Source organism: Lonchura striata, chromosome 3, assembly GCF_046129695.1.
Source record: "Lonchura striata isolate bLonStr1 chromosome 3, bLonStr1.mat, whole genome shotgun sequence".
In the NCBI taxonomy this organism is placed as follows: Eukaryota; Metazoa; Chordata; class Aves; order Passeriformes; family Estrildidae; genus Lonchura; species Lonchura striata.
Genome location: NC_134605.1, coordinates 75,371,616 through 75,388,796, shown reverse-complemented (window position 1 = coordinate 75,388,796; position 17,181 = coordinate 75,371,616). Strand labels below are relative to the sequence as shown.

Sequence of the window (17,181 nt, the reverse complement as noted above, 5' to 3'; positions counted from 1 at the left end):
AGGCAGGTGCCTCCATCTTTCTAGTACCATGGCATAAATGTGCCAGTTTATAAAAGCGTGCATGAAAGCCCAAAGTCTCACTGTTTAACAGATTTTAGAGAAAGTAATGGAAATTATGTTAATCTGAACTCCACATTGTTCTTGACTTATATTGTGTTTGCTAAAGATAAAAAAACTGAGTCTGAAGAAAAAAAAAATACACTTCTAAAGAGAGGGAATATGATACTAAAGAGAAAATCACCTTCATGATGTGCTTCCACACAAGAATTGCTCACCACAATATGGCTTTTGATTTTTTCTTTTTTGAACCATTGCCATTACACAGAAATTCATGCAAAAAATTCATGCAAAACTAATTTAAGTCAAACTTTGGATCACTGAGAAAAAATTAACAGATCCACTTCCAGGAAAAGGAGCCTTTTGTATTGGTAAGAACTTAGGTGAAAATAGGGCAGCGATTGTCACAGGGTTGATTCTGACCATGCTTTGTCTCTGCAGTGATTTTTTTCCATCTGATCAATTCTCAGTAGCTTGATGGTAGCAGATTGTGTAGTAGATAAGACAAACCATTTTCTCACTTAAATCTGTGGGAAAATACACACTTATGCTAGTGAAATTAGACTTTGTTTTGGTTTTTAACGTTCTCTTATCTTCTGGCCCAAGTGTAAAGGGATAATCTTGGTTTATGAAGATAATGAGACTCAGGTGGTGTGATTACAAAGAGGTCCAAACCAGCATTTCATGCATCTGCCTAACACTTTAGATGGTTAATTTGTAGTTTAACAGTATACCATGAATACTGGTGAGTTTAAAGCTATGAAGAGATTATCTACAAACTATAAACTAACAGATTACCTATAAACAACAGAAGAGGTTATCTGTAACTAACTACATTTTTTAAAATGTATTTCATGATTTTGTTTAAAATAACTACATTTTTTAAAATGTATTTCATGATTTTGTTTAAAACCAAGCATTCTGTCTCTGAACCAGTTGGTAGACACAGAGAAGTGCTGTTTATTTGTGGAATTGCAAATCTGAATTATAGACATATTTACTGCTAGTTTTTGTAACTGATGTTTTCATTATTCTGCAATTTTAAAAGTGAGTTAATGATTTTTAAAATATTTTAACTTAAATATAAAATGGTTTATATATTTATTTGATTTCTTTCACTATTCCTTTTCCCATCTTCTGCAACCAGATGCAAATTAAATACCAATGCAAAAGACTGGGCAAAGAACCCTTTGGTGTGGGGTTTTTTTGATGGTTTGGTTTTTGTTTTAATTGTGGATAATCTCCCTCACCCATTTTATTCCTGTATTTGAATTTGGATTCTTCTATAAGGCAGTAGTGTCTTCTTTGGTGGTGCAGTAACAGTAATGTCAGTAGGACAGGTTCTGCACAGGTTCTTTTTCAGTTTTCATAGTGATTGTATATTCTAATTCCTGTGCAGAGGAAAAAAAAACATTTTTGCAATGCAAATATTTTGATTAGATAAATGTTCAGTTCTGCACTAGGTGGTATAAATCACCCTTATGAGAAGGACTCACCAACAAAAGGACAAAAATGAGCTGGTTTGAACTGCCCATTTGCAACATTAAGGACATTTCACTTCAGAGAAAAAATTCTATACGTATGGATTTAAATACTTTGTAATTCTCTGGAAGAGAAGTTTTCTGCATATAAAATCTATGCTATATCACTTAATTTTCTTAAGCGGATGAGGGAAAATGCAGCAAAAAGTCACTTATCTTGTGCTAGTTATACTATTGCCAACTCATGTATGTCAGTTTTAGGAATAATAACGGGAAAGAGTGAGCAGGGAATAGCTCCAAGGTATTGAGTTTGCCCTAATACATACAGATGGAAATTCTACGGCCAACACAGGTCAGGCTTTTACTAGCACTGTAGAAATACAGTGAAAATATAAAGTTGCTATATATTCCCAAGACAAGAGTTCTCAAATTGTAAAATAATTTTACTCTAAATTTCAACTTGTCTTCACTCTTTGTGTATTCTTTCCCTCTAAGGATGTGTAACCTTGGATACTTGCCAGCCTGCTAGTAAAAATCCTGATCATGCAATCCTTATTCAAACAAATCTGTTGTTGATTTTTATTAAGCCTGTTCTGTTCTCTCATATTTATCTACACATAGCTACAGTGTCTCCAAAGGACAGAGGATACAGACATATATGCTGGGATATGCTGGGGAAAATATAACTTTCCTTTTGGGAATTGATCATGAACTTTTCAATCAAGCAGAACTTCCAGAAAAAAAAACAAACAAACAAAAAAAAAAAAACTTAAAAAACTTTTTTTTTTTTTTAATCTATTGGCCAAGCTACTATATTATTGTCCCACATTGCAGCTGTGAAAGGTAATGCTCACTTTTTCTAGCTTGGTACCAAAAATTTTGTACTCATATGTAGGTGTGAGGAATCATTTGCATGTGTCTTAGTCTTGCCTTTTTCAAACCAAAAATAGGGCACTTGAATCCAAATTGCTTCAGTACAATATTCTCTAAATAACTACCCAGAGATTATCATTATCTTAAAATTATTCCTGTGAAATGCTTTTGCATGTGCTTAACTTTTTACACGTGAGTAACAGCTCAATAGAATTGTCAACACATATGAATGAAAATTACTTTTATATTTCTTTTAGAAAGTTAGTATAACAAGGAATACCAACATCCTTAAAATAATTTGAATTCTGGAGAAACACAGAGCAATCTAGTTTAATATTAAATTTTCAGTTTATGTTGTAAATTATATTAAAATCTATTTTGTGTCATGATGTAGGTCAATTAAGCAAGTATAAACTGCCTTTTTTGTGAGTGGAATAGGTTTATATCATAGCTAATTAGACAAGAGCATAAGAAATATGCTCAAGAAAAATTATATTATCAACTAAGAGAAATAGCAAAAAATCATTTCTAGGGAAAAAAGAATCACAGGATCAGATTAAATTAGGACAATGAAAAAGAGGCAGAAAACTGGCAAAAAAAAATGTCAAATTAAGATAACCTATGGATAACAAACACAAAAAAACCCCCTGAGATACAGTGAATGCCATTTCATCTAGAAAGATAAAGGAAGTTATCTGATGTTTTAAAAGTAATATAGAAGAACTTGTGGTGGAAATGGCTTTCTCAAATCTTTTGATGAACAAAGTGGATTGACTGTCAATCAACTTAACGATGCAGGAAGAGAAACTCATTGAGGCTGAAGCAGCAGATTTGTGTTATAGAAAAAATAAACACTCACTTTAATATTTTTTTAATTACTTAATTTTATATATGGGCTGAATTTACATTCAGCAAAAGGAGATAAAATTGTTAAATAATTGTGAAACATTTTAGTTCTTAATAAGGACAATTATGTAGTATTTTGTACCTTTTTGTAATAGATTACCAGTAAATCTTGATCAGTTTTTCAGTTCTATTTAGATACTTACTGGTATTTTTGCACATATGTGAACCAAGAAATAAATTAGCAACAAGCAGCACTTTGAAGTAGGAAGGCTTTGAGGTTTCAAGAGACTATTTCTGTTCTAGAAGGTATCATGCTACCTGATTCCCATGAGGACAACTTGCCTAGTGTAAACATCAGTAACTAATAGGCTTTCATGGATGAAACTGGAGAAAGTTTAAAAAGGCTTGCAAGATTTGCAAAGTTCTTTCCCAAAGAGAAGAGAGCTTTCCCATCAGATCTGAAGCAGATAGAGACATTCTAATTTGGAACCAAAGCAGCCATGCTGGTTGTATATATGTGTTGACAGATAAGGGAGACAAGTTTATACTAACCCAGACAGGAACTTTGGAAAATTCCACTTCCATTATTAAGCATCATATATCTTGCTTCGTGTCCATGACCATTCAAATACTTTGTGTTCAACGTTAAGGTCATGAGTAATTCTGCTTTGCTGAAGTGATTCTGCAGGTTCAAATGGAAAAAAATAATAATTTCAGCGTCTAAATTCAAGGTAGCAGCCAAGCTTCATGGGTGAAGCTCCTGTTTTGAAGGCAATTATAACTATTCTGGCTTTATGCCTCCTCAGCACAGGAAGAATTTACTTCTTATGTTTTCAATTATCTCCAGGTCAAACATTATATTTACTGACTACCTATAATTGAGCATATTGGCAGGATACCTCTAGAATACTCTTTTTTAGATGTGTGTTGCAGCAACAAACTTGTGCACTAGTGAGATATGGAAAAAACACAAGCCTTTCACCCTCCATTTCTTTCATATTCTTGGCTGATGAAATGCAACAGGTGAAAAAATAGAAGTTGTTTTACCAACATCTTTCCACAATGAGTTTGTTGGCTAGGACAGTCTTCTGAAAATACTTGCTCTTATTTGGATTTGATGTTCTTGAAGGTCTTTTCCAGCCTTAACAATCATGAGTGCTGTACTCTACAATCATGTATTCTTCACATCCTAGGAAGGGAAGGCCACTTAACACCTTATTTGGTAGCCAAGGTCTGGGGCTGGGCTTCAGGACCCATTTTCCAGTTTAAGAGACATGACCCCTACCATCTGAATATGCCTACTTGTAAGCAAAATGGAGTCGTAGATTGACCAGCTCTGAACTGGTTTAAGCATCAAATAGTTTCAGCTGCTGCTAAGTGCAAATCCAGATGTCCCACTCATTCAAGGGAACAGGGCACCTGCTTTTATATTGCAAACCCAACTCCAAGTGCTCCCCTTCTCAGTAGCACAGTGCACCCCTCAGTGCAAATGTTATGCTTGGCTCCAAGTGTGGAAGTTTTAGGCATTGCAGCATTAAATTGTATCTGCCTGAATCCTTTTCTAGTTCTTAAGACAAATAACTCTGAGCACTGTATTCTCCCATTCTTCAACTTCCTTTCATTAGAAAAAAGTTACAAAAATTGCCGCAAGATTTGGATTATAAGAAAAGGCAGAAAAGCCAGAAAAAAAGTGGCTACTCTGCTGCCTACTTAAATGAATAGAAGATGCATATGAGTTCAGACCAGAGGAAATTATTCCTAATACCTGTGAAGGATGTATTTCAAAGAGTGTTCAATATGATTTCAGTTTGGAGATTAATGTTAAAAGTGAAGTGAGTGGTTGCAGGATGGTAAGACGATTAGTGAGTGTTATCTGGGATGGAATCTTTCCGTTTGGGAAAGAATTATAGTATGCCAGGCAATCTTAGGGCTATTTTGCACTCAGATTCATACTTGTAATTTGATGGAGAAAAAATGATAGAAAAATGAGCAAGAAAATTATTTAACTCAGGACCAATGCAATTATTGAAACATAATTCATCCAGAATCCCCGTTATTGGCTATAAATGCCTTTTGGCTTCTACTTGTGAAGTATAAATGGATTTTATAAACCTCCTTCCTCACATGTGTTTTGAGAGGCCATATCCTGTAGAAAAGGCCTCTTCTTTAAAAGGACTAAGGGGACAGTACCTTCATTCTGGTAGTCACACTGCAGAAGGAGAAAAAGACAATGGTATCCTTTGTAGCAGCCAAGTCAACATCCACTCAAGTTCTAACATCTCGGAGGCTAAGTGCGGAGTTAGTTGTCTACTCAATAACATAATAAATAATGCAATTAGATTTAAAGATTTCAGATTATTCATTCAGAGTATTCAGCAAGCACCAAGCAAACAGAAATCAGCCAGGAGAGATTGAAGACCATGCTGGAGAATATTTGCTATATAGAATATTTGTAAAGTACACTGGAAAGAAAGGGAATAAAATGAGGATCAGCAATAAGAACAATGACTTAGTGTGTGGACATGGGGATACTCTGTGTTTTTCTTACCTAGATGTTCCATCCCTTCCCACCATTAGACTGGATTGCCATGATGTGCTTGCAGATTTTTCAGATAATCCAAACATTAAAAAAACAGCGATGCCTTAACTTGCAAGAGAAAAATTTTAATTTCTCCTTTTCCATTACCTTTATTGCTATGATAAAGCCAGGTGGTTCCTTCAGATGAGCTTACATTGTGTTTTGTTTCATTGCTGCTAAAGGCCTCCTCTGCTCTCTTAGGCTTTTGCCCAGGCTCCTCGCTGCACTGCTCTGCTCATATAAAATACAGCTGCCAAAATATCTGTGTCAGTTGATATGAAAGGCTCGCTTCTGTTCTGAAGCTCTTTCTCCTTCTTCTGTTTCCTACTACATCAGAGTCAGCCTTTATGTTTTTGCCATTGTACTCACCTTGGAACCTGTCCATCTTTGCTCATATAGCTGCTGTGGTAGCAAACACCTTTCAAGTTCCCTCTAGGTTGCCCTTTAATGCTACAACAGGCTCCTCGAGTCAATCTTGCCATTAACAACTAAGGAAAGAAAAGTCAAAAAACACCAAAAAAAAAAGAGAGAGCACTCTGCTATGAATTCACTAGCAAATAGGATGTTTGATCTAGATAGATACTTTAAGTTTTCTGAAGCCATTGAGAACTGCATATTTAAATGCATGATCTTCCTTCCTCTATTTTTGTCTTACCATTCTTCTCCTCTTTTGCTGCCATCATTTACTGTATCTTGGCTCAGGCAAAATATTTCCTGTGGCAAGTTTTCCACCTGCAAGGGAATGCTCATATTGCAAACACAATGCAAATTTGTTTTGATGGAGCCCCCCAGGAACTTGACAAAAGGTATGTTATTACTATAATATTTTAGAAACTAGAACTAAGTGTTACATAAACTAGTTAAACTACATCTTTATAAAGAAGGGGGTTCTGTGGTCATATAGTTTTGCAAAGACTTAAAAAAGTTTGAGCTATCTGATGACCCAAATGAATTCAGTTTGAGATAGGCTCTATCCATCATCTGTTAAGCAGGACATGACTCCTAACACAAAAGTGCAAGTCAAATTCCACTGAATAATAAAATGTATTGTATAAAAAAAAAGTACTTCAGATTTTCAGTTTGAGCAAAAGGGACTAACATATATATCATAGTTTAGAGTCATCAGGAAATAACAACTTCATTCCTTAACTACTGTTTTCCACACATGTTTATAGTACAGCTACTATTTTCATGTATTTAATTATTTCTCAGATAATGTAATACACTCTAGCACTATCTTTTCTATTTGTAGTAGCTAAAATTTTAAAATAGTCTTTAAAACAACAGCAAAAAAATTTTAAAGCTAAAAACAGTTTTGCAGATGCAAGAAGCTTACATTGAATTAGACCATTTGGGATCTCCAAGAGCATTGAGCAAGCCCACTCAGTCCCCCGGCTCACATTTGCAGAAGAAATTTCAAAAACAGCTGAACAAATGCATATGTTAAGCAACTTGACCTTGACTCTGTACTCTGTATATTATGCTAGTGATGTCTTTGTAAACTTGTTTCAGCTGAGTTAATGAGTACAATTCCTAGACAAGATCAGTCTGAGAGCTCAGGAGAATGTAGGTGACTCAGAGCTAAGGCAATATCAGATGGAGCAAAAAAAAGAGCAAAGATACACAATCCCTTTTGATTTCTCTGAGGGGGTAAACAGAAACATCTAAAAAAAAAGTCTATTGGAAGAGAGGGAGTGGGAAAAGATGCCTTTGGTAAGCGTAGGGAGTTAAGAGATTTTGTGCTGCAATTCATTTTCAATATTTTGTGTAAAAAACTGCTCAGAGCATCCTGAAGAGTCTCTCACTGGGACATCTCACTATAGCAAGTAGCTGCTAATTCCATTTTAAATTAGTTTGTGTTCCTGAAGTACAGCCTTGGCGTTTTAAGAACACATCTACTGAATGCTTTAAGCCAAGTGTTCTTCAGCTGCTTGAAGGTAAGGGTGTGCAGCGTGGCGGTTATCCCCTGGAGCTGTTCTCCAAGGCCTGCTGTGTGCTTGGTGCAGGCCTAGTTGTACCCTTAGCACACCAGACAGTTTTAATGTAAGCTACAACACTCAGCTGAAATCCTTACCCTACACACCAGCAAGCTGGTAATATTCAAAAGGCTTTGACTCAGCTTTGAAGGAGAATTTGGCACACTGCGGAGAAAACCAGAGGCTAACCAAGAGGTGTTTTGCTGAGAAGGTCAATGATAAGGAACTAAGAGAAATATTTTAGTGTATGAACCAGATAAAAATCAAATGTAGGTCTGAAAATACCCAAACTACAACTGAAATATTTAATGGATTTGAAATAGCTAGGAGAGGACAAAAAAGGCTCTGTGTACAAAATAAGAAACCTCATGTTTTTCACATTTGGTTTTTTACCCTGAAGGTCAGATTGGAGAGGTGTGACACACGCATGGGAAAGCTAGACAGCAGGAATTCAAAAAAGAATAAACATATTGTGCCTTTTTTTATATTCTAATTGCATCTTTTCCTTCTGTTTCTTCAAATCATATCTGACACTTATATAATGTTGGATTAATCTGATAGATTGCAAATGTATTCCAGGGTTGTAAATGTATTTGGCAAATTAAAAATATGATCATATTGGTCAAAAATATCTGCATCTTGTCCTTCTAAGGGCATTCAAAATTTTTTTGTCATAAATAGGAGACGTGTTTAGTTTGCACTCTTACTTTGCTCAAAACACTATTTAACATACTTACTACATGGTTTAGATCAGTCATTGTCACTTGTCATGCCCGGTGGCTGTGATGTCCTTAGCATTCAATAATATGAAATTTTATTTTTTGCATCCCGGTATTATTTTCTGTGAATTTAAGACCTGTCACACTGACAAATGTTTAATTCTCTTCAAGCCTGTAAAGAGACTATGATTCTGTCCTGAAACGGCTGGTTTTCTTCATCACAGAAAAGCTTATTTTATTTTTGCATGTTACTAATAACATTTTAAATTACAAGGATTAAATTATCATTTCAAATAATAAATAAAATAAATAAGTAAATAATTAAACAGCAAACTTTATTCCAGATTTTCTAATTATTTTATTGTGATATTTTCTAATTATTTTATTGTGTTATTTTCTTTACCACAGCACTTTCATAAACCATTTTTTATCTGTGTTTATTGTGCATAGATTTTATTTTCTTTTGGGTGTTTTTTTTGTTTGTTTGTTTGTTTGTTGGATTAATTTCACATTTGTAATGGCATGATGGAATTTATATCCTGAGCTGCTGCTTGAAGTTTTGAAATAAAATGCTCTTCATAGTCTGTAACATCCTAGGTAGTGGCACTGTCCTTCAGATTTTGATTTTAAAAGAAGGTAGAGAAGACATGTACAGACATGTTCTATATACACTGTATTATGTACACTGCTTTGCACCCTGTTTGTAACAGCTCAGGATCAACTTAGTCTATAGTCAAGGTATAGAATTTTTCTGATGTCTGCATTTTATATTACTGTTCATGAGTATGCATACATGCAAACTCCACAGAGCAGGATTAAATGTAGATTGGAAAGTGTACTAATTTTGTTGTTTTGTTACATAGTTTGTGTGAAAGCATTAGAATTTTTTCTATTCAAAATAATTATTTTTTTGTAACCAGAAAGGATACATGCACCTTCTCCTAGTTTATGCTGACAAATAAATCAAGTGGGAAGTTCCACTTGCTTGGCTGCATCAGATATTTAAAAAACCTGAAGACCTTTGTCCGCACACCCCAATCCAAAGTAACAATACATGAAGACCAATAACTATAAGAAAATGTTTTTGTAAAAATACCATTAACCTCTTTCTCTTGGACTATGTAGGAAATTTTTGAGGATATTTGTTGGCAATTACTTGTTGCTTAGAAGTAGCAGTACTCGTTCATCACAAGTATTACGCTGTAATTTCTCTGAACAAGTCATCAGCCATTAGAGTGCATTTGGTACCTATGTAGCCTTTTTCTTGTAACCAAGCTTGAGAGGTTTGCTTAATGTTCTGTGTGGGGCACTCAGATCCAGCAGCTGTGTGGGCCAGACCTGTGCTTCAGGAACTCATCATCTGCAAAACAAATCTTCTCTGTTGACCACGAGTGTATTCACCAGCTCAATCAGAAGCAGAAAGTTGTGGGTTTATTTCCATTCTCCAGGACTTGCATACTAAGCCTGAAGCTTAGTTTCACGGTGATTTGGGGGGGGTTAAACCATTAAATTGCAGTAAATATATTTTACCTGGAAGACACTCTTTACTCATCTTCCTGTAGAACTGGCAGGTACAATCAGTGGAGATAGACTTGAACATTATTGTTCTCTACTGCTTTTGAGAGTAATTTGGGCATTAATTGCATTTAAGAGACATGAGAAGGACTTCACATTTGTTTCTCAATGCATTTCAGTCAGGGCAGTTGTTGGATATAAAAAGTAAAAATTTTTGTATGATCAAATAGCTGGGCAAAAATAGCAGAGCTTGGTAACAGCAAAAGAAAGTTGATCATTCATCACACTCTGCAATCCTATCTGTATTCCCTCAGAAGATATAAATAGTAAACAATTAAGACCCACAATTTCTCAGCAAGTTGACTCTTATTATTCATGTTTTATAGAAAAACTGCAGGGCATAAAAAATCAAATATTTTGGTTAAGGTCACAGAGTAAGTCTGCTGAAGATGTGCAAATAGATTCAAACTCTACTAATTCTCATTTTGTCTGTTTAACTGAAGAACAGTTTTTTTCTGCAACATTTCTCTCACCCATTAAACATCTCTTGCATAGTTTAAATTAGGAGCATCATTAAGAAGTGAAATTAATTACCTTCTCTCCTTTTTAAAACTATTTGCTTTTTTATATATTGAATAGATTCAAGCAGGATTTCTCATGTGTTTATAATGGTAAAATATCTGAACACAAATATGAAAATAATCATACTGCTTCTCCATGTTTTCATGATATAAACAGCCAATAACACCCACAGAAACTTTATTAAGACAAAGATTAGCAACTATAGGGATTTAATTGGATTCTGTTTTCAAACATATCAAAGCCCTAAAAGATTAGTATTTACACTCTCCTTTATTCTTTCTTTAAAGGCAAACTTGATGTTATGAAAATTAAGTCAGTGTTTGAACCAATAAAACTTACGCACTTTTCTAGTGAAATGGGAGGGTAGTTTTTCAGAGTAAGTTATGAAAGCGTTTCTAAAATCTCATTTTCAAAAACAAGTACAAGGCATGGAGAGGGCAGAATTTGAAGGTATGAATATTAATGCTTAATATAATACCCAGAATATTTGCTAAATTCCCTTGGTTTATTGCTTGAATTTTTAGGCCCTTACATAAAAGTCAAACATTTAACATACAGTCACTAATGGAAATATTTTATATAGAGCCTAGAGAGTCACAGTCTCATTGAAGATAACTTAGGCAACAGCTTCATGTTCATAAGTTCAAATGTTTAGGCACCTGTGGGACAGTCTACCCTCTCAGCTGCCATGTAGGCTTTCTGTCTCTGGAGACCTCTTCATCCAAATTGTTGGTGAGGTCTCTAGCATGGAAATCCACACATTGGCTCCTTGGCTCTGAGGAAGCCACAGACCTTTCTACTGTGACTGTGCTACCAAAAGCCCGAGGACATTTCATTACTCCCCTAGAATTCTCAAATCAAAATGTGTTCTCCCTATATCTCATCCCCTCATGATTTTTGGAGCATGACAGAACTTTACGTAAATCAGCATGGAGAGGAAGTATCGCTATAGGACACAAAAAGCACAACACGAGCCGCTGCGATGGCGAGGCAAAAGAAGAAGGAAGTTTATTATTCTGACTCCAACCTTTATACTTTTTCAAAGGTGACAGTGGATTGGAGAGTGAATGGGCCACCTCTCCAAAGACATTGGACCAACCACCAGTACATCAATTTCCTCCACCCCCACGAAGGAATGCAAAACAATATCTTGTTTATAGAAAATGTGTGGGAAAGTTCTCCAACAGAATGTAAACTCAGAAGGCTTTAGAAAATCTTAAGAATCAGGGTGACAAGGAAGTATGCTTAACTGACATGTAGCTGAAAGCACTGACTTATGACATCACAAGATGACCTTAAAATGTGTTTTGTTTCATTTTAAAACAGATATTTACCCATTCTGCAATCTGTCTCATGAAGCTGCTGTATTCTAGGATGCATCACAGATGGAAGATTTTGTCTCCACAGCCACAATGTACTGGTGAGAATTACATTCTGTTACAGTAGCCAAGTATTTAAGTCTCACCTGTGATGCACAAAGACCTTTATTTCTGAATTCCTCCTTACAGCTCAGTTGTTAGATTTCTTTCCTGGAAGATAAGAACACAAATTACACAGAGAAGGTATTTGGATTTTATTCTCCTATTTTCTAGAACAGCATTTAAGACATGCTCCTTACATTTTCCACCTGCCAATCCAGAAAGAACTGACCCTACTTCCTCCACTTAACTCCAAAAAGAATTAATAACTCTACATCCCCAGAGAAAATAAAAAATAACCATCTAGTCTCCATAAAAGACAGCTATTTTTTGAATTACTTACTGAGTAGTCTCTCTCCCTAAATATGAAAATAGATTATATGACCAATTTAGAAAACATGCCTAACTTTCAGAAGACTGAAGTCCAAATTAAAATGTCTAGGTTTGTTTTGAAATCAGTGGTGGATTTCTAATGCATATCTATGTCAGGTGATTTTTTAAAGTGTGACCTTATTCCTTCCACAAAGAGGATGAATTTCACCAACCTTACTATTTTGACTTGGGATTTTGTAGAATTCTGCAACATATAGCTCAAGCTGTTCTCAAAACCATTAGTATGTACTAAATCAGGAATTTAATGTGGCCATCATCATTAGACTTGCATAGTAAGAGTTAACAGGTTTTTTGTGTGTAAAAGAGTTAATTAAGATTCTTTATTAAATGGCTAGTCCAAAATTAGGTGATTTATTTATACTCCATGTAAACCAGTTATAAAATACTCTGTAAGAATCTTTAAAAAGCTAATTTTATATATAAGTCTTTGCAGAGAAATAAAAACACTTGCTGACACTTAATATTTAATCTTCTTATTGTCACGCCTTTTTTTAGCTTTTTTCTTTAGCTCCCACAGAGAAGTTATTCTGAAAGAAAATAGCAATGAGTCTTCATTCATCCTTATTATCCTTATAATTAAGTTTATAAAACAATATTGTGAGCTTAATAAGACCATATTAAAGTTATAATATGGAAAAAAATAATTATCTGTGATCACTGCTCTAATTCATATGTCATTAAAAAGATAGCTCTGAATTGAAAATCATGTTTTGGGGAAATAATCTGAAGTAGCTGAGAGAAGAAAACTGAACAAGGAATTTTAGGGTAACTTTTGCCTCAGAGACAATGGCACAACTGAAAACTTTTAGAATTTATACTTTCTAAAAAATAACCTTTGTTAATGAATTTTAATAGCAAAGTGCTACAATGGCATAACTACACTGATAATGCAGTAAGAAAGAACTTAACATGGGACAGAACTCCTTACATACTTTCTTTTAATCTAATGTGCAACTGCTATAGTCTACTTGTTCTTATTGATTTCTTTGGGTTTAGATCCATGTCAACTAAAAAAGCACTTGAAGTATATCTGAAAGTAATGAATAGATGAACAGAGACTGCTAATTCTACTCTACTACCAAGTGTGTATATATACAGTTTATAAAGGCAGACAAAATGTAACAGTAATAATAATAGCTGTACTCCATATCAGCTTGCAGTATATTTGCCTAGTCTGCTTTTCCTCTGTGCCCATCAGTGTAATCCTTCTTCATATCACCTTGGGACTAAAAACTGCTTTTTCTAGGCTTTGAAGTCATACTAGAATAGAAAATGTATTTTCTCAACTTAAAAAACTTGGTGTCAATAAAAGAAAGTGCATGACAATCTTTCAAACTGGAAATCCTTTACACACAAGATCCATGCAGTGTTTTACTATTACCTGTACGAGCCTCCTATGAGCAAAGTTCTGACCCCATTGCCCTTTTGTGTGAAGTAGTAGAAGTGCTAATGAATTGTGATTCATAAGGACTGCCACAATGTCTATGCTGTGTAAGATCTTTGCTGCATAGTGGATCTGTCCATACTCAAGAAGTGAGCCAGCTCTGCTCCGTGCTGGTTTTCAGGCCACCAGTGCAGCCAGCCCCTTAAAGCCATGCTGAAAGGTTGGATACATCAGCTCAGGTAAATTACAGCTAGTGCTCCCATTATATCTGAACTAAAATCATTTATTTTGGTCTTATTTGGAAATCAAACACATTGAGGCTATGATCTGGTGATCTGGACCTACCAGAAATGCAATTCAGAGTTTTTTCTGCAGTTACTACAGGTGCACTTGACACGACACTGAGATTAGGAAGTAATCTGATAGAGCACTTTTTGATTTTTGCTTTTCCAGTCTGCTGAATCTCATCTGCACTGATTTGCAAGCCCAAAGCTGTCACAGATCCCAGTTATTCACTTAACAGAGGATTCAGTCAGTACAAGAGAAAGTGACATGATATTAGTTACATTATAATTTCCGTAACTACTTTCAGAATGCTGTACAAAGAAGGTGAGTCTCTTTAACTCGATTTTTTGTTTGAGGAAACTAAATCAAGGCATAAGATCTGACTTGCCAGTGTCCCCATCAGCTCTTTCAACATTGAAGCAGACCAGGTAAAATGTCACCAACACTCAAACTTATGATAGGTTGCTCTCATTTCTAATTTCTGTCAGAAGTGACATCAAAGCTTCTCTTTTATGGCAGTCTGAAGTATAGTTTTATATGTGTAGGAATTAAATGATACTTGGAAAGTGTAAAGAAGTTTACAGTGAAATAAACATGTTCCTTTTGGTGTAGAGGGAGATTTTATTTATGTGACAAAAATCTTTCATTTATAGCAAAATTAAATACCAGACTAGCCATTATGCTTTCTACAATTTCTTAAAAAAAAATGTTTGTTTACAGGTAACATATCTGGCTATACCAGGATTTCCAAAGCTGGACAATTGCTGTAACACTCAGCAATCCTTTGGGAGCAATGCTGAAAACTGATGCCTTGATTAAGTAGTGAGATTGGCAATCTGAGGAAAAAACTGTGGAAGAGGCTAGAAAGTGAATGGGAGCTCCATGTGCATTTGGGAAGACTTGCTGCAGATCAATGTTCTGTTCAGAACAGACGGCTTTGATGGTTCAGAATAAAGTTTTCACCCAAGAATGTATTCTAGATCTGAGAGATCTGCAAGGATCCTAAGCTTTTTTTTTTTTCTTTAATAACAGAATAAGGAAAGAGTCACTTTTATTTATATATAGCATAAGTAGCTCTGAAATCTTTTTTAGACTTCAATATATCCTTCCCCAGCAGAATAAAAGTTTCTGTATAGTTTCTGTATTTTTTGCACAAAATAAACATATTATTCATGTTTCTTCATATTTTAGAAGCAAGGATGGTGCTGGCAAACCATAGTCATTGTTTTCTTCACCAAAGGTGCAGAAAGCAATGTGTATACCATTACTGGGGAAGAGGAAAATGATTTTGTTTCACTAGTGCTCTCACTGGTAGAGATGTCAACAAAGGATAGGAGTGTAAAATTCATGGATCATTTTAGGAGAAAAGAAAAAAAACTCACCACAATTTGCAGAAAATACTTCACCACACATGCTAACTAACATAGACTTACCATGCAGTAAAACTAGACAGGAACATCCAATCAGTGGCAAATTTCTCCAAATTAGAGCAGTAATTCTGTAATAATAGAGCTGGAACTATTCAGACTATATTCATTCCACACCTCTGATGAGTTCCAAATCACAGAGAGCATCACTCGAATATTTTTTACTCTGGGTCTCCTCAGTTCCTAAACCAGTTCCTAATGACGCATTGCAGCCAAACGTGTCCAGCACAATTTCTGCTCCTGACACAAAATAGGCTGCAGTCATGGTTCAGACCCATGTGGCATCAAAAGAAGAAAAAAATTAGGAAAGGTAGGAAAGAGCATTTGTTCAAGACTATTTCAAACCTTCCATGTTAAGAGCTCTCTGCCTTGAGAGAACAAGCAGCAAGTTCTTATACTCTATTGGAAATAGCAGTGAAACTCAGGAGCTTCTTTCCTACAGTCTCCTAATAGGATTTTTTGCAATCAGTACCATATTTTTTCATCTTAGTTTTTGGGGTAGAGTACATTATTTTTTCAAACTTTGCAGTAATGCTGTGATTCCTAGAAATGTATCTCCTTGGAGAAACATTTCTGCCTAACTCTGTGCAGTTCTGCACAGTGCTGCAGAACCCAGGAACTTCAGGCTTCCTGGATTTAGGTTTGCCATGAAATTGAATCAAAACCAATGGTGAAAACATTTTGAGTAATTTTATGATGTGGGATGTTTTTGTGTGGAAATTCATATGCCTGTATGCAAGCATGCAGGAAAGATACTAAGAGGCAGAAATTATATTTGTTATGCTCTTTCTTTACCATCTTCCAATGTTATAGTGTCCCAGGAGTGAGGTGCACTGAAATTTGGCATTTCTCATCCATGTTTGACTGCTTCTCAGTAGCTGTCTAAGCAGAGCAGTTCACAGCATAGGTGTACTTTCCTGCCATGTTTAGCTGTTCACTATGTTCTATAGTGTGTCTGGGATGTTGAACAAGCTAGGATTAGAGATGTTGTTCAGCTGTTTGATTGCAATAATGCTGCTTCCTTCATCACAGACATTTTTATTGGAAATCTGCAGTGAGTGAGAGTCACAGAGGACAATGTTGATGTGATTAGGATGCTAAAATGACAGTGACAGCATGTTAGTTGAACTGTGGGAATGACATCCAAATAGTGGGTTTCATACTCTGTATTTACCACCAAAATACACCTTCAGACTTATGACACACGATAGCAAACATCTGCCACCCTTATTATAGAAAAGTGGAGTAACAAGGAGTTTATTTAGGGAGTAACAACAGCTTTCAAAGCGAAAGGCAAAGTGCTGATCAGTGAAGAAAAGGAAAGTCCATATTTGTGCTTCCCCTATCTTTTTTACCCTTAGAAAAAAGTCTACCCCAAGCAGCTATTTGGAATTATTCTTCTTAGGAGACTTTTCCATTAAAGTTAAAAGGGAAAGGGCTAAGAATTGCCTTCCCTATATCATTTATTTATTAAGCTTCCCTTGCTTTGCTTTGTCTAAGTGATTTTCTTCCCTGGCAGCTACAGAATGAATATTTTTTTTTGTGTGTTGTACTCAGTTTGATAATAGTTATGCTCTATATCATTCTGTGGTTTTGTTTATTATGCTGCTTGATGTGGAATCATAAATTGACCAGATTGGTGTACAG

General features: G+C 35.3%; 1 protein-coding gene across 8 annotated transcripts in view; it reads left to right on the top strand.

Annotated features, from left to right (window-relative positions):
- FUT9 (fucosyltransferase 9) overlaps nucleotides 1–17,181 on the top strand; it is a 104,761-nt gene that overhangs the window by 60,823 nt on the left and 26,757 nt on the right. For 3 of the 8 annotated variants that reach the window (XM_077782296.1, XM_021545238.3, XM_077782297.1), the window contains exon 2: nucleotides 11,954–12,047. The exons of 4 other annotated variants lie outside the window; for them this stretch is intronic. In XM_077782296.1, the coding sequence (XP_077638422.1) occupies nucleotides 11,981–12,047 (67 nt within the window). In that variant the 5' untranslated portion in view covers nucleotides 11,954–11,980. Of the gene's footprint in view, nucleotides 1–11,181; nucleotides 12,048–14,275; nucleotides 14,432–17,181 lie in introns of those variants that run through there. One more of the 8 variants, XM_077782298.1, reaches the window with a different exon arrangement.